Source organism: Myodes glareolus, chromosome 1 (assembly GCF_982192425.1).
Source record: "Myodes glareolus chromosome 1, mMyoGla1.1, whole genome shotgun sequence".
NCBI classification, from domain to species: Eukaryota; Metazoa; Chordata; class Mammalia; order Rodentia; family Cricetidae; genus Myodes; species Myodes glareolus.
In genome coordinates this window covers 71,589,173-71,608,861 of record NC_142026.1, presented here as the reverse complement: position 1 = coordinate 71,608,861, position 19,689 = coordinate 71,589,173, and the positions used below count along the sequence as shown (strand labels likewise).

Sequence of the window (19,689 nt, the reverse complement as noted above, 5' to 3'; positions counted from 1 at the left end):
TAAATCTATAACATATTCTGTGTGTGTATGCACATGCCCGTAGGTCAGAGGACAGCTTGCACAAGTCAGTTCTTCTAACAAGTGTCACAATCAAAGACTGTCACACTTGGCAGCAAGTACCCTGACAAACTGAGCCATCTCAATCTTTTTTGTTTGTTTGGTTTTGCTTTTCTGTTGTTGTTGTTTGATGTGGTTTTTCAAGACAGGGTTTCTCTGTAGCTTTGGAGCCTGTCCTGGAACTAGCTCTGCAGACCAGGCCGGGCTTGAACTCACAGAGATCCACCGGCTTCAGCCTCCCTAGTGCTGGGGTTAAAGGCATGTGCCACCACCGCCCGGCTTTGGTTTGGTTTTTCAAGACAGGGTTTCTCTGTGTAGTTTTGGACCCTGTCCTGGAACTAGCTCTGTAGACCAGGCCGGGCTTGAACACACAGAGATCCACCTGCCTCTGTCTCTGTAGTGCTGAGATTAAAGGCGTTCGCCACCACCGCCCAGCCCATCTCACTGTTTTTTGAGACAGTGTCTCATGAAGCCCAAGCTGGCCTCAAACTCACTGCACAGCCAAGGTGAAGTCTTGACCTCCTGATCTTCCTGTATCCACCTCCCAGGTACTGAGATTACAATTTTCAGTTTTACAATAAAAGGAAACCGGGCCATTGAAATGGCTCAGTGGATGAAGGCGCCTGTGGTCAAGCCTGATGTCTTGATTTTGATCCCCAGTCTCCACCTGGTGGAAAGAGAGCCAACTCCTGAAAGTTGCCCTCTGTCCTCTACATACAAACTGTGGCACTCAACCCCCTCCCCACTAAATCACAACAAACATAGTTTAAAGCAATATAAATAAAATGTGACAATAAAACCGGACATGGTAGTACATACTTGTAATTCTAACATCCTAGAGTTGGACGCAGGACCATCATCTTTGACTACATGGTGAGTTTGAGACTAACCTGAGTTTGAGACTAACCTGGGCTACAAGAGATTCTGTCTTAAAAGGGCTTAAAAGTATATCTAAGGAATGAATCCAACTGGAAGGTGACATACACTATACAGGAAAGAAATAGAAGCGCAGCTCGTGTGACTGACACACTTAGCAAGATGAGGCACACAGGGCAAGAGCATGTGGCAGGATCAAGTTCAACAGCCATGGGGTAGAAGGTTGGAACCCAGTTCTGCATTAACTAGTAGATAGTCGTAGAAGCTAGGAGAAGGGTCTTGTCCATCCACGGATTTGGTGAAGTCAATAGCAACTTCTACTTCATGCATGCTTGCCTTTGTCTGCCACTGTCACCTCTTTCAAAGTCCAGTGAGGAAGGGAGAGTCTCTTGTCTGTCTGATCCACTTGCTTGTAAGAGCCATCCATCATGAGCTGGAGAGAGGCTCGGTGGTTAAGAGCACTGGCTGCTCTTCCAGAGGTCCCGAGTTCAATTCCCAGCAACCACATTTGGTGGCTCACAACCATCTGTGATGTGATCTGATGCCCTCTCCCGGCATGCAGGCATATGTGCAGACAAAGCACGTAAAAGTAATACATAAATAAAATACACACAATAGACATTAATAAATAAAATAAAATAAGAGCCATTCATCATTCGAACTGAAACAACTTCTCATTACCTTGTAGGGGGAGATGAGGGAGAGTGGAGGGTGAAGTTAGAGAGATGGCAAAGAGGTTAAAAGCACAGGCTATTCTTCTAGAGGACCTAGATTCAATTCCCAGCACCCACATGGTCACAACAGTCTGTAACTACAGTTCTAAGTGATCCCACGCTATCTCCTGGCCTCCATGGGTATGGCTTGCACGCGGTGCACAGATTCACAAGCAGGCAAAACACTTATACACATTACAAAAAACAAACCCAAAACCTTCTTCCCGTTTCTGAGGTAGGAAAACGATGGCTGTAGTCTGTCCAATGAGGCTCTACAAGGAGCGCTTGACAGGTAGTATTCTCCTCCCTATTCACATGAGGGGAAATTGGCCAAAGAGTGGACGGTACCGGGTGAGCTTTAGTTCACCAGCTCAACTTTCCTTTAATCTAGTACTGGAGAGGGCGGGCGAAACTGCGACCGTTGTCAAGGAGACAGATCTTCCACTGATGATTGGGAGAGAATTCTGGCCAGGCCTCCTGGACCTCCTCTACTGGCGCTCGATGGTCTGGAAGGCCGAACTCCAAAGTGTGCTGCCTCCACCGGTTTCCACGACAACGATCCTACTTTGTCCTCCTGTCCCTCCCCGACACATCTGAGCATGCCTGAGGTCCGCCTGCGGGGCGTCTTGTTCTGAGGGCGGGGGAGCACCATGTGATATCTGGGAAATGTAGTTCAAAATCAGAAGCACTCCTTTTGCATCGGTGTGCCAATAGGGAGCGGGTTTGCTTAGTACATCTCGAGAAACGTAGTTTTTGTGCAGGCCGAGATGGCCGGCTCAGGTCCGAGAGTCGTCACAGTGAGGCCCAATGGGAAGCTGCTTTTGTCGCGATGCTTCTTGGGAGTTGTAGTTCACAGCTGGCCGAGGAGGAGCGGAGTTATTGGATAGAACCGGCGATTCCGAGTGTTGGGGTGAGGGGACGTAGGGACGTGGGAGGGACGGGTGAGCTTGGCGCAAAGCCTGCTGGGGCATGGAGTCCTGGTGAGCTTTGTGCGCATGTGCGACAAGGTGAGGGTGCTTTGGGGGCCTCGCCCTGGAGTGTGAGGTGAGCTAGGGGGAAAGGGAGGGAGGGACCTGGGGGGTGGTTCTGATGTACGGGGACAGACGGATCACGAGGAGGGGTACTTGGGTCTGTTGGAGGAAGAGAGGAAAGGATGGGTGGGCGGCTTCGGGGAGGGAGATGATAAAGAGTGTAGGGCGGGTTGGGGTGCTGGGGGCGGGCCGGGGAGCGGGAGGGACGCGAGGTGCAGACGCGGGAGAGTTGGAGGCCCGGGGAGGCTGGGCAGTGGGAAGGTGGTGGGATGCTCAGGGTGGAACCCTGGGATGGTTGGAAACTAAGCGTGGGGTGTAAGTCCAACCCTACTGTGGAAGCCTGGGTCGCCGGGATCTCTAACCTTTTCGAAAAGGATTGCGGGAAGGGGTTCGTTCAGGGGCACCGTGCCATAGCAGCGTAGATGGGTGGCAAGTGGCTCGCACTGTGCGCTAATCGCAAATTCACGTGCACTTCTGTCGAGTTGAGATTCTACAGGATAAGAACCTGTTCTGTGCATTTCTTTATTAAAAGAGCACCCGCTTCGTTAGCTTGTCGCAAGAGGCGAAAATCGTGAATGTGCAGAAGGGGCTTGGAGACTGATTTTAACCGGATAAGATGGACTTACTCTTTTGATTTTGATCCTTCTGCTTAGCCTCCCAAGTGCTGAGATTACAAGCGTTGTAATTACAAGATTACAAAACCAGCTTTTTTGTTTTGTTTTGTTTCAGGCAGGGTCTCGTGTAGCCCAGGATAATCACACTCATTGTGTAGCCAAGCTAAGCCTTGAACCCCTACTTTCTGTCTTCACACCCCGAGGACGTGATGGAATAAAAAGAAATGCACCACAACACTCGTCTTCACCCCCTTTTAACACCTGTTCCAATTTATATTTTAGTCTTGGGCACTTGTTTCACAGTGTGGCTTTTCCTAACCCCTCACAAGGAACTTGAGGGTAAACTTGCAGTAGGAGTAAATGCAAACTTGAGTACCTAGATGGAATTTATGAGTTTGTTTGTTGTCAGGTGCTGTTCTGGGTCCTTTTTTAAAAAATGATTTTTATTTTACGTGCATTGGTGGTTTGCCGGCATATATGTCCGTTGAATTCCCTGGAACTGCAGTTACAGACAGTCGTGAACTGTCATGCTGGTGCTGGGAATTGAACCTGGTTACTCTGAAAGACCAGCCAGTGCTGTTTTTTTATTTTTATTTTATTTTCGAGACAGCGTTTCCTGGCTGTCATGGAACTTATTCTGTAAACCAGATTGGCTTCGAACTCACACGCAAATCTGCCAGCCTTCATCTTCTGAGTGCTGGGATTAAAGGTGTGGGCCACCACTTGCCTGTCTGCAGCCAGTGCTCTTAACCACTGAGCCTCTCTCCAGCACTGTTCTGAGTACTTTTGTGCTCTTTATTTTACTTGACTCTCTCCAAATGGGGGCTTGTTGCTCCCATTTTACAGCCAAAGAAATGGAGATAACCTGTGAAAGGTGCGAGTGTTCTTTGCCCAAGGATGAAGGTGGCTGGAATTTGCCCCAATTCAGCAGCTCTTGTTCTCCGAGTAAATATTTGGTGTGTTGTACCCAGTGCAGATTCCTGGCCCCTTGAAGGACAGTTGAGTGTCGGGGAGTGAGGGGGAAGAAGGGGACACTGAAAGTTATACACTTCATAGAATACAAGTAAAAACCCATTGGGTGGTGGTAGCGCACGCCTTTAATCCCAGCACTACGGTGGCAGAGTCAGGCAGATCTCTGTGCCTTTGAGGCCAACCTGGTCTTCTAGGACAGTCAGAGCTGCTACACAGAGAAACTCTGTTCAAAAAAAAAAAAGGTAAAAAGCAAACCAAACGGATGGTAGAGGGACGGCTCAATGGTAAAGGTGCAAGCTGAGGGCCGCAGGTGCGGTCAGTCCTCAAGGAAAGGTTGAACACGGGACCCCTCAGTGCCACACCTCCCTGACTTTAGTTCAGCAGGCTTCAGTTCAGCAGGAGACTTTTAAAGATAGGGTAAACATGCCCAACTTCCACCTCAGGCCTCCACAGGCAATTTGCAAGGGGTGTGTGAGCACCCCCCCCCCCTCCAAAATACCAACAGCTGGGAGAAATCAGAGATAACAAAAAGCAGAAAACAATGGTCAGAGGTTATTGAAGGGAGACACACAACTCCCCTCCTCCCATAGTGGACCTTGGGCAAGAAGTTAGCCGCTGGTCCGTGTGGTCAACCATGAGGGAATCGTTAACCTTTGCTGTGTTCACTCTAACCAGCTTGTTGCCCTCCGCAGCCTGGGACCAGCGTCACTGGTTTACTTTTTAGTTTCTAAGCTCCCTGTGGAGAAGGGATAGCTCACTGCTCAGCTCACTGTCCCTGCTTTTCCTGTGGGGCCGGTTTCGAGACCCCCTCCCCCCATCACTTTGGCTCTAGCCCTGCAATCAGTTATGAGGGAGCAGTCTGTGATCTTTATCGCCCACTTGAGTTTATTTTTGAAGCTCCAGGCAGCTTGGAAGTTTTCCCTGTTAACCTTTGACTTAGACCAACTTTTGAGTTTTGTACACACATACCTCCCCCCCCCCACACACACACAGGGCTCAGCTGTGGAGGTCTGCAGGCTACTCCCCTCCTCAGCTGTGGAGGTTTGCAGGCTGCCCCACCCCTACCCCATCCCACCCAGGCTCGGCTGTGGAGGTCTGCAGACTGCTGTCTAGTGTACAGCTTCTAGGGGTGTGAGGTACACATCTCACTTTACGTGTACTGTTACCTCACCCACAGATGTGTGGACTTTCTCCATCTGACTTTAGCCTGGCCACTTCAGCTCATAAAACTGGGTTTTCTCTTTATTGCAGGAATTGGGTCTTACCTCAGAGGAAGGTGAGAGACATCTGCCATGGGCTTTCATAAGGGGCTACTGATCGCTCACACCATTTGTCGGAGGACACTAATGTGTTGATAGGTGTGTCTTCCAGGTTCCTGCGAGGAGGGCGACGAGGCATCCTTTCCCGTTCCTCCTGCCTAGCATCCGATCATAGTGCTCAACCAGGGTTAGTTCTTTGTTTTCCCTTCCCGTTGTGTAAGAAGGGACTTGATCTGGGAAACTGATGAGGAGGCTTTTGTTTTATTTTGTTTTTGAAACAGGGTTTCTCTGTGTTTCTCGAGCTGTCCTGGAACTCACTCTGTAAATCAGGGCGGGCTCAAACTCACAGAGATCTGCCTGCCTCTGCCTCCCGAGTGCTGGGACTAAAGGTGTGCGCCACCACCGCCCGGCTACTGATTGGAGTTGATGGCAAGTTTTAACAATACAGTCTAACTCAACCTTAAAGACAAACGGGTTCAGGGCTGGTGACTGGTTCAGTGGTTAAGAACACTTGCTGCTTTGTAGATTCAACCAGGGTGAATGGTTGATTGATTGATGTGTGTGTGTGTGTGTGTGTGTGTGTGTGTGTGTATACTTACATACATACACACATTTATATTTATTTACATACACACATTTATAATTATTCATTTATTTTTATGTGTGTCAGTGTTTTGCCTACTAGTATGTCTGTGTGAGGGTGTGAGAAATCCTGGAACTTGAGTTACAGACAGTTGTGAGCTACCATGTGGGTTCTGGGAATTGAACCTGAACCCTCTGGAAGAACAGCCAGTGTTCTTACCTCTCAGCCATCTCTCCAGCCCTGATGATCAGGGTTGAAATCCCATCACCCATATGGTGGCTAAAACAGTCTGTAACTCCAGTTTTTTGTTTTTTGTTTTGTTTTGTTTTTTTAAAGCATGCTTTGATCCTTTGGTGTTTTTCTGTGGGGTGAGGAGGAGCGGCCCCCGACATACCATGACATACATATAGGATGTCAGAGGACAGCCTGAAGGAGTCGGTTCTTCCTGTCACTGTAGGGCTCTGGGGCTCAGACTCAGCTCTTTGGACACAGAGGGGAGGTGTACACCTTTCCCCACAGAGCCATCTCGCTGGGCCCTGGCATGCTCTTACTCTTCTAGGGGTCCCTTCTTTACAGTGTCAGGTACCCAGCTTCTGCCTTTTGGAGTGAGTCATCACCAGTAACGTGGAATAATGTTCTTCTCTTTACCTCTTTACATTGATACTCTGAGCTGTATCCAATTAATCCAGCTCTCAGCGACTCTTTATATTAAAAATTAAAATATAATTACATTATTCTCCTCTTTTCCCCCCACCACCTTGAATATTCCCCAATACTCCCAAGTTGATGGACTGTTTTTCTTTGACTGTGTGTGTATGTATGTGTGTACACGCATACTATATACACACACACACATATACATATATAGTGTATAACTATATAAACACAACTAAATGCTCAGTCCATTTAGTATATAGCCATTTAGTATTATAAAACCAATTAGGGGACTCATCCCTGAGAGAGGCTAATTTTTCCTCTCTCAACAGTCGTTAGTTGCCTGAAGTTCTTTTCTGGGGTGGGAATCTATGGGAGCTCCACCTTTGAGTTAGCACATGTATTGATTTTCCACTGTTCTGGTCTTGTTTCGGCGGCTGTACTGTTTAGGTGTCATGTATGTTCTCTGTCATTTCTAGGAGATGAGACCTCACAGCAGACTCCATGGCTCTGACTCTTATAGTCCACCCACCCTTTCTTCTGCAGCGTCCCTGGGCTTTGGGTGCAAGAGTTATGTTGTAGATGTAGCCTTTGGGATTAGTCTCCCAACAGTCCATTGGTGTCTCTGATATCACAGTCGTGGTGTTCTCTAATGGTCTCTGTTTGCTGTAAATTGAAGTTTCTCCGGTAAGAGGTGAGAGCTACACTTATATGTACAGATATAGGAGTAAGGTTTAGCATGCAGTTAGGAATCACGCTGGTCTAGTAAGTGGAGGTAAAGGTTCTCTCTAGATCCATGAGCTCAGCAGCCCAGGCAGTTCGCTAGGTTTCCGTACTGGAGGTAGGAGGTAGCCTTTTGATGGACGTGTGAAGACCCTGGGAGAGACTGGAAGATGTGGAGGTGAACCCGTGGCAGTCTGCTGGGGAGCTGTGCACAGCATGGAGTCAGCAGACAGTAAGCTAACTTTAGCAGCCTGTTCACAGGTTACGGTGAAGATAACGGGGTGTGGTGTGGTGGGCTGTGGTGTGGGCTGTCTTGTGCATGTGTTAGTGAGCTCTTGGTGCCAGTAACAGAAAGCTAAATCTATGGGAGGTTCTCTGCGTTGACTTAACAAGCAGCCCAGGACTCCTAACCTTAGACATGAGAGTGATACTCCTGCCCAGTGCTCCTGACAGGCCCTCAGGAGTTCCAGGCCAGTGTTTCTCATCTTGGCGCAGTTGACACGTGATGCTGGATGGTGTTTGGAGAATGTCCCTCCTGTGTGTCCCAGGGTATTCAGGTGCCTCTGCTCGGTGCTCTTCAGCCACCAGCAGCACCATCCACTCCGCTCCTGTCTGACAATCAGAATGTCCAAGTCCTTCCAGATGTCCCCTGGAAGTCATTCCACCTCCCAGATTTGGAGCCGTAGCCTTATCCACCATTCGCCTTCAGGAACTGGGGAAGAGGAGGAAGGGCAGCTGGCTTCCTTGGGGCTTGGAGGTATTACATGCAGATAGGTACTGGGGAATGCTGGGCAGTTGGCCACATTCGCCAGCTCTCACACGTAATGTGGGACCTACTGTCGCAGTGCTTGTGTCCCCCCAGCGCTCACTGACTATAACCCCCAAAGTGGTTGTAGGAGGAAGTTACAGCGCCATGGAGTAGAACCTTCCCTCTTGGGACTAGTGCCCTCTTAAAAAAGAGAAGAGCTGGTGTGGTGGTTCACACGTGTGATCTTCGTGTGATCTTCGCTTGGGAGGCGGAAGCAGGGAGGTCAGAAGTTCAAGGCTATCCTAGGCTAAGTAGTGAGAGGCCAGCCTGGGCCACAGTCAGAAACTGGGTGGAATTCTGCAATAATCAGGTAGTGAGTGTTAGGGCAGGTAGTAACCCACATCTGGAGCACTTACTGCAGGCCAGGTGCCTTCCAAAGTCCTTCCTGTGTTCTCTGAAACCTTTAAAGATTTAGTTCTTTATTATGTATATAGTGTGTCACCTGCATATGTGCCTGCACACCAGAAGAGGGCACCAGATCTCATGGTAGATGGTTGTAAGCCACTGTGTGGTTGCTGGGAATTGAACTCACACCTATAAAGAACAGCCAGTGCTCTTAATCTCTAAGCCATCTCTCCAGCCTCTCGTTAAAGCCTTTTAAAAGGGTTTTTAAAAATTTTCGTTCATGTATGTCCATATGTGTCTGAGTATGTGCTGCACATGTTTTGGTGCCCAATGAGGCCAGAAGGGAATAAGATATGAGCCTCCTAATCTGGGTGCTGGGAACAGATCCTGTGGAACAGCAGTAGGTGCTCTTAAATGCTAAGCATCTCTCTGGCTCCCCCATTTTTAAAAAGGTGTTTATTGTTAACTATGTTAATAATGATCCCGTGGCATATATGTATATAATGTATTTTGTTAATAATGGACCCTGTGACATATATGTATATAGTGTATTTTGATCATATTCATGTGAATTTCATAACCCTCTCTTGACCTCTGTCACTCCGACTGGTCCCTCCCGCTTCTCAAATTGTCTCCCTTCTTTTGTATGTTTTTTTTTTCCTTTTTCATTCGAGCCCTACGTGTTTAACTGGGTTACTTACCGGAGTGTGGGTGAGGGGTTATTCACAGGTATGTAGACAATGTGGGTGTGGCCACGGCACTGAAGGAAATGTCTAGGCAACAGTTAACTGACTGTGGGTATTCAGGGAGGGGTAGACCTTGTGAGCCCTTCCCCTGCAACTGTAAACTGTCTATAAGTCCTTATGGAGGCTCGGGGTCTCTTGTCCCTTCCTGCCTCCAAGAGAGAATGTCGATGGGCCAAGACCTGCCGGTAACCACAGCTGCTGGAGTTGGGGAGTGCAGCTGGCATGTGCTCCACAGCAACTCCGCCCCTTTCTCTGGCTCCTTTTTTCCTTCCTTCCTTCCTTCCTTCCTTCCTTCCTTCCTTCCTTCCTTCCTTCCTTCCTTCCTTCTTTCTTTTTTGGTTTTTCGAGACAGGGTTTCTTTATGTTAGGGTTCTAGCTGTCCTGGAACTATCTTGTAGACCAGGCTGGCCTTGAACTCATGGAGATCCAACTGCCTCCCAAGTGCTGGGATTAAAGGCATGCGCCACCACCACCTGGCCCTATATTCTTTCTTCCCTCTCCAATTCCCTATACCTTGAGCATTGGAGGGAGTAACATAGATGTCCCGCTTAGAACTGAGTATTCAAAAACTACTTATAAACCAGGTGTTGGTGACACACACCTTTAATCTCAGCACTCTCTTTAAAGCCAGGCATTGGTGGCCATGCCTTTAATCCCAGCACTCAGGAGGCAGAGGCAGGTAGGTTTCTGAGTTCAAGGCCAGCCTGGCCTACAGAGTGAGTTCCAGGACAGCCAGAACTACACAGAGAAATCCTGTCTCAAAATATAAACAACGGAGTGGTTCATATACCCAGTGAAACTGTTGGAGAAACCTAATTTTTAGTTTGCAAGTGGTTATCAGTGGAATACAGCTTCTGGGTTAGGGATGAAGGCATGCACTCACTGCTTTCAGCCGTGGGACCCCACGTAGGCCCAGTGCATACTGCCTCCGTCTCTGAGTTCATGTGTGTGTCAGGTCTGTGTGTCTGGAAGGCACTGTTTCCTTGGTGCCCTCCATCGCCTCTGGCTCTTACAGTCTTTTTGCCTCTTCTGCAAGATTCCCTGAGCCCTGAGGGGAGGGATTTGAAGGAAATGTCCTGTTTCTCACTGCACATTGTTCAGTTGGAGGCCGCAGGTCTCTCTTGCTCTGTCTACTGTATGGAAGCTTCTGTGATGGCTGAGCAAGGCACCGGTCTGTGAAGCTAGCAGATGCCATTACGAGTCATTTTATCGCTCGATTCTTTAAAAGAACAGCAGTATTTGATTTCCCCTAGATCCCTGGCCTGTCTGGTCCCAGGTTCCTGGCCACCTGAGCAGTCAGGGTTGCTTCCATCTCGTGAAATGGGCCTTCAATCCAATCAGACAGTGGTTGGCTACTCACTATTGCACCGGGGCATCTGGTAGGCAGACTATCGTCGTAGATTGAAGGGTTTCTAGCTGGGTGGGTGTTTATCTTTCTCCTTTGGCCTTGTGCAGAGTGTATTCCAGGCCGGTGAACACCCATCCTGGGGTGAAGCTCCAGGTAGGCACCAGTGGAACTTCTCTGTCTGTGCTCAGTGAGTTGTCTAGGGCCAGTTTGTGGAGAGCAGCCAGTAGCCTTGGCAATAGCCTGGATTGTTTGGGGGTTCCCATGGGGCCCTGTTAGTCAACATCCTGATTGGTGGTGTCCCATTCCTGGTACTGAAAGCTTCATTTGGTGACAAGAGATGTTCAGTAGGGGCTCTGTCTCTCCAGTTACTTGGACAGACAGACAGACACACACACATACACATGCAAAGGCACGGAACCTCCTACTATATTTGGTTTCCATTCGTCCCCTAGAAGAGATGATTCTAATCAGCCTTGCTTCAGCACTGATCACCACCTCACAGGCACCGATGGCTTGTCTTCTCTTCGGTCAAAAAGGCAAGCAGGCAAGCTTTCGTTGTACAGAGTGGGAAATCAAAGCCCATGAGGCTGCTAAGAAGGGGACGAGCAGGTAGTGGTCGATATCCATTTGGCTTCAGGCCAGTTCTCTCGCCCACATATGAGGCCATAGTCCGGACTGCTGACCTGTACCCTCCCATTACTGACTGTTCCTTTCTGCAGGCGCTGGTGACTCGAACCCAGGTGGCCCCATGGAGGCCCCGGCAACCCAGCCGGTGAAGCAGGAGACCTTGTCCGTAGAGGCCCTGACTCTCGACTCCCCATGGCACCGCTTCCGCCACTTCCACCTGGGTGATGCAGCAGGGCCACGAGAGGCCCTGGGGCTGCTCCGGGCCCTGTGTCGGGACTGGCTCCAGCCAGAAGTGCACACCAAGGAGCAGATGCTGGAGCTGCTGGTGCTGGAGCAGTTCCTGAGCGCCCTCCCCGCAGACACCCAGGCCTGGGTGTGCAGCCGCCGGCCCCAGAGTGGAGAGGAGGCTGTCGCGCTGCTGGAGGAGCTCTGGGTGAGCAGGAGGCTGCGGTGGCCGTGGCTGTGGGAGGGGCGACACTGAATTGTGCTTCTCTGCACGCGACTACACCTCACAAAAAGTCCCCAGACATGAAGGTGTGGTCCACGGCTGGGACTGGGGTGGCGTTCCAGAAGTACAGGGGTGCTTCTCCAGTGTCATCTGTACGTTGGGGGTCCCTAGTTTCTCCTTCAAGTAATAGTTGAGGGAAGGCCTAGCTGAAGGCTGCCTTGCCCAGGGTCCGCATAAATGCAAAGCAAGGACATCAGCTAAAGGAAGCCTCGGAGCCAGCACAGGTGGTGGAGTGAGGGTGTCTCTAGAAGATTTCAAGCCATCTGACAGGACGGGACCAACTGGTCTTAGCTACAAAGTGGGGAGCTGTGAGCAGGGAGCCTTCAGTCTGGTTCATACCTGTAAAAGGGGCTGAGGCAGGAAAGTCATGGAGGGCAGTCTGTAGCCAGACCCTGTCTCGTTAAAAAGAAACAAACCTCAAAATAGAGCAAGAAGCAGGGAGTGCCTTCAGTTGGGAAGCCTCACCTCACTGTCCAGAGTTTTTACTAGGTCCCAAGCTTGGCAGCATGGTGGCTTGCCACGTGACTGATCTGTCACCAGCCCTTCCAGAGCTTGGCTAATCTTGCGAGGTCCAAACCCTCACCTCAGATCTGTTAATTTTTTTTGTCTGGTCTGGGACCCAGGCAGACACCCTCTTCCTAGGTGACATTTGAAGGCTTGCATATGACTTCCCAGAAGCCAGGACAACAGCCAGCCTTCTCTGGGGCCATTAAAAATCTTTTCCGTGACAAGTATATGTATTTGTGTGGTGGTGGCGGTGGGTGGGGGGCCATGATCACACCACCTTGAGTGTGGAGGTCAAGGAGCAACTGCTAGTGTTGGCTCTCTCCTTCCACATGTGGGACTCACGACTCTGTATCGGGCTTGACGACAGACACCTCTCCCTGCTGAGCCATTTCAATGGCCCACTCTGTTTTTATTACCTATATCTAGCAGAATTTGGAAAAAAAAGTCCTTCAAAGATCCATGTGTCAATACACACCTGTAATCTCATTGTTGGGAATTAAGGTAGGAAGATTTTGCTTTGAGACCAGCCTGGGCTACAGAGGAAGACTATGTCTGCAAATGAACAACAACAATCTCTTACTGGCTAGGTGGTGGGGTCCTCTATTCAGGGAAGTCACTGGGCTCTATGTTCTTTCTTTCGTGTTGGTTTTGAGGAAGGGTTTCTCTGTGTAGCCTACACTGTCCTGGAACTCACTCTGTAGACCAGGCCGGCCTCGAACTTACAGAGATCCATGGGCTCTCTGTTCTAAAGACTCTGCTCAGCTCCTTGTGCTCTGGGGGCTCGAGGGACATAGGGAAACCTGGTTCCCTTAATGGTACTTGCATCACCTGTCCCATCGGTGTGGTAAAGTACCCTGCCGAAAGCAACTTAAGAGAAAGCTGTGGGTTCACAGTTCAAGGATGCAGGCTGTCATGGAGAGGTCATGGCATTCGGAGCTAGAGGCAGTTAGCTCATCAGAGACCCAGGCTGAAGTAGAGAGCAACGAACACTATTGTTCAGCTCTTTTTTTTATTGTCGTTTGTTTTTCAAGACAAGGTTTCTCTGAGTAGTCCTGGCTGTCCTGGAACTTGCTGTGTAAACCAGGCTGGCCTTGAACTCAGAGATCCACCTGCCTCCCTTCTGAGGGTTAGGATCACCACACCACTCTCTTCTAGATTCAGTCGGGGGCCCTGCCCATGGAATGGCCAGTCACAGTTAGGGTGAGTCTTCCTCCTCACAGGCATGCACAGAGAGAGGCTCCTTCCTAGGTGATGCTGGTCCTGTCGAGGTGACAGTATTAACCACCACAGTGCACTTGTTGCTCTTCAGTGGTTGGCCTGGTCCAGTCTGCATTGTAGACTCAGCCCCACTCAGGGAGGAAGGAGCCTTCATGTGTCCCTGGTGGAGCAGCACCTGGTGTTAGTAGGTGCTGAGTAAATGCTTGTTTAGGCTGTGACAGTGCCCAGCTTGAAGTTTCATAGCCGAAGGCCAGGTGTATTCTGGTCGATCGTTTCTCTGGAGACAGCCTGACATGCTCCTTAAGACAGAATGACTTGATCGTTTCTCTGGAGACAGCCTGACATGCTCCTTAAGACAGAATGACTTGATCGTTTCTCTGGAGACAGCCTGACGTGCTCCATAGGACAGAATGACTTGATCGTTTCTCTGGAGACAGCCTGACGTGCTCCATAGGACAGAATGATTTGCCTGTAGTCTTCCAGCCTCTGGTCTCAGAACCCAGGAAGCCATGGGACTATGTGAGATCCTGGGAGCAGGGTGTCTGCAGACCCAAGAAGGGCTGGTGGCTGGGCTAGGAACCTGGGGAGAGGAGCCTCCAGCCAGTTCCTGTGATTAACAAACAGAAAACAGACACCAGCTTGTCTCAGATCAGAATTGAGGGTAGTCTTCGAGCCCCAGGGGCAGCAAGGAGCATGGAAAATCAGCACAAATGCTGTGTGTCTGTGACAAGAGGAAAAATTAGTTTAAAAAAAGAGAGAAATAATCCAAGGCATGTTAATTCCTAGAACCCCAAAGTTAACCTTTGAAAAGCATCAGCGATGGCCAGTTGGTTTCACACGCCTTTAATCCCGGCACTCAGGAGGCAAAGGCAGGTGGACCTCTGTGAGTTCGAGACTAGCTTTGTCTGCAAAGTGAGTTCTAGGATAGCTAGGGCTATATAGAGAAACCCTGTCTCAAAAACAGAGCAAAGCAACAACAGAAAAAAAAAAAAAAAGTCCCAAAGCGTCAGAGAGTAGCATAAGCCTTCTGCAGCAAGTTGTCCAGGAACCAAAGGAGAAACAGCAGATAGGCACCAGAAGCAGAACCACAGCGGTGCGGGCGTGAGCAGACGAGAGCGCTGCTGCTGGAACAGCTTGTACAGTGTGCAACCTAGAGGGAGTGGACATTTCGGGGCGGGTGTTAGAATTCAAATTGCCAAAGTAGTCTCATGAAGAAGCAACAGATTGAACCTGAAAACCAGAGGGCAGAGGGCTGAAAACAGTGACCAACGACCTCACACTCAAAAGGCACCAGGCCCCAACAGCCATATGTGTTGCTAAATCTCTAGGAAAGGAGCTTTCTTCTGTTTTACAGAAGAGTGAAATACATGCTTAGAGTATGAGGTGGGGTGGCACCCAGCTCATTTTGCTAGACTGCCAACCCCCTGGCCTCATCACCCCACAGTCTAACCACGCTGTACAAGGACAGCCTAAAAAAGGCGAGCCCAGGCCTGTCTAAAGGAAAATAGATTCAAAAATACCAAGTAGAATATTGTCCACTTGAGTCCAGCCAAGGGTTGATAAAAACCATGTGTTCTAGCCAGGTGGGCTTTACACAGATGCAAAGAATGTTCTGTTGGGAAATTTACCAACGACTGCAAAGACTGAGGGCAGAATCTATCATTCAAGGCCGAGTCCAGCCTGGAGTGGAGCCCAGTGGGCCGGGGACTCGGCAAAGACCAGCATCAGCACAGAAGCAAACAGCATAGGACTTCGTGTCGCACACATTTAACCCCAGCGCTCAGGAGGCCCAGGAAGGTGGATCCAGACCTAGTTACAGGACATCCGGGGCTGTTTCACAGAGAAACCCTGTCTCAATCGAAAATAAAGTTCCCTGACCGCCATATGTAAACACACACACACACACACACACACACACACACGGTGGAGAGAAGGCTCTCCCATTAAGAGCTCTTTCTGTCCCTGCAAAGGGCTGGAGTTTGGTTCCCAAGGCCTATGCCAGGTGACTCATAACTTCTGTAACTTCAGCTCCAGAGGAGCAGATACCGTCTTCTGCCTCCGCGTGCATGTGTGCCTGTGTACCCCACCTCAGCATACTAGCTATAAATCTTAAACAAAAAGCAGGCAGGGCTGGAGATATGGCTTAGAGATTAAGAGCACTGACTGCTCTTCCGGAGGTCCCAAGTTCAATTCCCAGCACCCACATGGTGTCTCACAACCATCTAGAATGAGAACTGATGCCCTCCTCTGATGTATAGGTTTTCATGCATACAGAACACTGTATATATAATAAAGTATTAAAAAAAAAGCAGGCAGTAGGATTTGATAACTGTGTGAGGTGTGGAGGGAGGGAGGGAGGCAAAAACAGGCTATTGTAATCTCTCAGTTTGGCATATGCTCTCTCTCATTTCAGGGCCCAGCAACCTCCCCAGATCGATCCTCAGCAATGAGGGTACCTCGGGATATGACAGAAGCCTCGGGGGTCAGTGTTGGAAAGGAAGAAAGTGGGGTGACTCCCTTAGGTGAGCAACTGACCTTTTCCCACTTCTTTCCTGATGACCCAATATCAGGGGTCCCTTGTGTTGCAGGCTAGGGCAGGAACTCACCTGGCCATTGTTACTTGCTCAGTGAGTGCCCCTGCCTTTGGGGAGCCCATGGAAGGTGGGGTCAGACTCTTACTGTCTGCCAGGTGCTGCTTTGCTGGTGCATGGAACCCACAGCAGCTCCTAACAGATGCGGTCTCTGTAGTTAGGGTCTCCCTGTGTAGCCCAGGCTAGCACAGTCTCTGCTCAGCCTCCTCAGTGCTGAGATTACCGGCATGCCAGCAGCATGCCCCAGTGAGAACCGGCTGCAGTGTATTTAGGTCCAGGGTTCCAAAAGGACTCACCCAGGGGTGTGTGCTGCTAAACCACGATTGGGCCCAGGCAGCCTGCTTCAGATCCTGTGCCCTCCCCACCCCAGATCAGCTCCACTTTTCCCTCCCCGCTGCTGTGTCAGGGTTCTGTATCATGTGCCCAGCCCTTGAGCTGGCTGCCGAGTCTATTCCATCTCTGTAGGGTGAGGTGACTCCATGTATCACTAGACAGTGGACCAGAAGCCAGATATCCCAAAAGCTACCGGGGCACTGCTGATTGTGGGGGCGGAACAACAAGGGGAGACCAATGGGCATTTCAGACAGAAGAGGATGCTCAGTTCATGATGTAAAACTACCAAAACCAAGGTTGTGGGATTCCTAGGGCAGATAGGACACCTGGACAGAGCGGTCATATAGTTTATCTCTTACCTTCCTGTACCTATTTGTTCTAATCAGACCCCCTCAGCCTTGCCCAGTGAAGTTAGCACACCCATCTGTGTACCCTTCCCTCCCCACCACCGGGTTTCTTTGTTCCTAAATCAGTGTGTACCCTCACCCATGTGTATTGGTTCTGTCCCCCAGTGCTCCTTCTCCCTCTTGCCCACTTGCTGTTTGTATTTGTCTTGTTACTCCCTACTCGGGTCCCTATCTAGTCAGGTACCCCTTGATCTAGTATTCATCAGGGAGTGTCAAGCTCCTTGCTAGAAGACACAGGGACGGGAAACCTGCCCTTCATGCCACCTCCGTGTCCCCAACTGGCTGCCTATCCTGACCCTGCTGCTTCTCCCCTGCCCCACCCCCACCCCCGCAGGAACCAGGGCCTCCGAGACAGAGGTGCCTGCAACTGAGAACGCAGTGGCTACGCGCCCTTACAAGCAGGAGCCGGGCAGCCCTCCACCAACTCCGCTGGCACCCGTCCCCATCCTCCCTGCTTTCCTGGCGGCCCCTGGCACCGTGTCGTGCCCCGAATGCGGCAAGTCTCCCCTGAAGCCGGCTCACCTGTTGCGCCACCGGCAGAGCCACTCAGGCGAGAAGCCGCACGCGTGCCCTGAGTGCGGCAAGGCTTTCCGGCGCAAGGAGCACCTGCGACGCCACCGTGGCACCCACCCTGGCAGCCCGGGGCCCGCGCTGCGTCCCCTGCCAGCGCGTGAGAAGCCGCACGCTTGTTGCGAGTGCGGCAAGACCTTCTACTGGCGCGAGCACCTGGTGCGCCACCGTAAGACGCACTCTGGTGCTCGGCCCTTCGCCTGCTGGGAGTGTGGCAAGGGCTTCGGGCGGCGTGAGCACGTGCTCCGCCACCAGCGCATCCATGGCCGGGCTGCCGCAGCGCAGGGGACTGCAGCACCAGGTCCGGAGGGTGGCGGTGCCTTCCCACCCTGGGCCCTGGGGTAGCTGCAGTTCCAAACACTTGCTGAAGCAGCGTCATCCCCTTAGCACCCCACCCACCTCCCCGCCACCTCTTCCCTGCCCAAGTGGTGCTTTCCCTTTTCAGGCCCCGCCTCCACTCCTTCCTTCCTTCTGGAGCGTTCAGCTTTCACCTGCCCCTACAAAAGATCCTTCTCTCTCCCCCTCCTTTACTTCTCTTTTTATGGAGGGGAGACCTGTCCCAGGACACCCTTCACGCGGGAATAGGAGCTCAGGGAAGAAGGAAACCCCCTCCTTCTCCCGCCTCCTGAGGAAGGCAACCTTCAGCCCCAGGACAGAGTCCGGGCCAAAGGCAAGAGGCAGCAATAGTTTCTGAGGAGCAGGCCCAAACTAGGATCTGGTTCTCTGCACAGCTCAAAGGCATGAGGTGGGCAGAGGTACCTGAGAAGCTTGTTACAGATGGCAGGCCACCAGCATCAGTGAGAGTAATAAAGTGACGGACTCAGTGTGTACAGGAGTCTGGGACTCTCCTGTGTTGTGGGAGGTTGAGCATCTGAGGCACAGGGGACTTGGGTGGGGCTCCACCTAACGTTCGCATTGCAGAAGCAAGTAACAGGGTCATGTACCAGACCTGCTCCTGTCCAGCTTGTCCTGGCTGCGTAACTTCAGGCAGGTTTGGCTCCTCTGCAAGAGTTCAATTTATATTTTGTGTCTTTTGAGACAAGGTTTCTCTATAGCTCTGGCTGTCCTGGCCTCCTGCGTGCTGGGACTAAAGGCCTGTGCCACCATGCTGAGAAGTTCCAATTTCTTAAATTGTGCTTCAATATCACCCACCACTTGGCAATATCATGCCAAGTTATCAAGTTAGGTGACTCCATGTCATTGAGGGATCCCCAGACAACCAGTGCCAGCAGTCAGGAACAGTGCGGTTTGCCAAGAAGGCTCCATTCTGGCCTTGGAAAGGTGAAGGCTGTCCCTTGTCCTCAGTCTGCCCTGTGACAGTGCAGCAGTCTAGACCTGACTATCCAGGAAGGAGACCCACGTGGGAGGAAGTGCGATGGCCCGCGGCCGCCCTGCTGGGGTCTTTGGGCACCCGATTTGAGCCCCAGGACTCCACTTCCACACCATCTCTGTCTAACAGCTGCACAATGTGGGGGTACGGTGGAAGGTCCCCAGTGCTTTGAGATGGTCTTGCCGGAGCAGCTCAGGCTAATTTTGAATTTACTGTGTAGCCAAAGATGACCATGAGTTTCTGATTCTCTTGTCTCTGCCTCCCTAGTTTTGGGAACATGGGTGTGCATGATGATGCCTGGGGTTAAGTGATTACCACCATGCCCAGGTTTTATTCTTTATGGGGTTTTTGTTGTTGTTGTTTTGGGTTTTTTTGTTTGTTTCTTTTTTGGTTTTTTTTTTGTTGTTGTTGTTGTTTTTTTTTTTTTGAGACAGAGTCTCTATGTAGTCCTGACTGTCCAGAAAAACTTACCATGTAGACCAGGCTGACCTCAAACTCACAGAGCTCCGCCTGCCTCCGCCTCCTGAGTGCTGGGATTAAAGGTATGGGCCACTATGCCTAGTCCTATTTATTTATTCATTTATTTATTTGCTTGTTTTTCAAGACAGGGTTTCTCTGTGTAGCTTTGATGCCTGTCCAGGAACTAGCCTTATTTATTCTTAATGGACACGTGGGACCTTCCCTGAAAGATGTGCCCAAAGAAATGGTCAAAGCAGGATGCGTTTATACTTTTTAGAAAAAGAATAATCAATGTATAAATAAATGAAAGAATGTGGGTGGGGCCAGGTTCCTGGAAGAAACTGGGGGTTCACTAGGAAATATGCTTCCGAGGGTAATGTGGTTGGAAACCAGGGCTGGCTGGCTGTCTT

General features: G+C 50.5%; 1 protein-coding gene across 7 annotated transcripts; it reads left to right on the top strand.

Annotated features, from left to right (window-relative positions):
• Positions 1 to 2,362: 2,362 nt before the first annotated feature.
• Positions 2,363 to 19,375, top strand: Znf444 (zinc finger protein 444). Of its 7 annotated transcripts, none has more exons than XM_087909215.1 (6): positions 2,581 to 2,690; positions 5,515 to 5,539; positions 5,635 to 5,709; positions 11,449 to 11,789; positions 16,003 to 16,111; positions 17,255 to 19,375. In XM_087909215.1, exons 4-6 carry the CDS (start codon positions 11,478 to 11,480, stop codon positions 17,833 to 17,835), a joined length of 1,002 nt encoding a protein of 333 aa, XP_087765341.1. In that variant the 5' UTR covers positions 2,581 to 2,690; positions 5,515 to 5,539; positions 5,635 to 5,709; positions 11,449 to 11,477; the 3' UTR covers positions 17,836 to 19,375. The 7 variants fall into 7 exon arrangements, with proteins under 7 accessions (XP_087765350.1, XP_087765343.1, XP_087765341.1 ...); XM_087909218.1 differs by having other exon boundaries at positions 2,601 to 2,690; positions 5,622 to 5,709; XM_087909219.1 differs by lacking the exon at positions 5,515 to 5,539 and having other exon boundaries at positions 2,611 to 2,690.
• Positions 19,376 to 19,689: the final 314 nt, after the last annotated feature.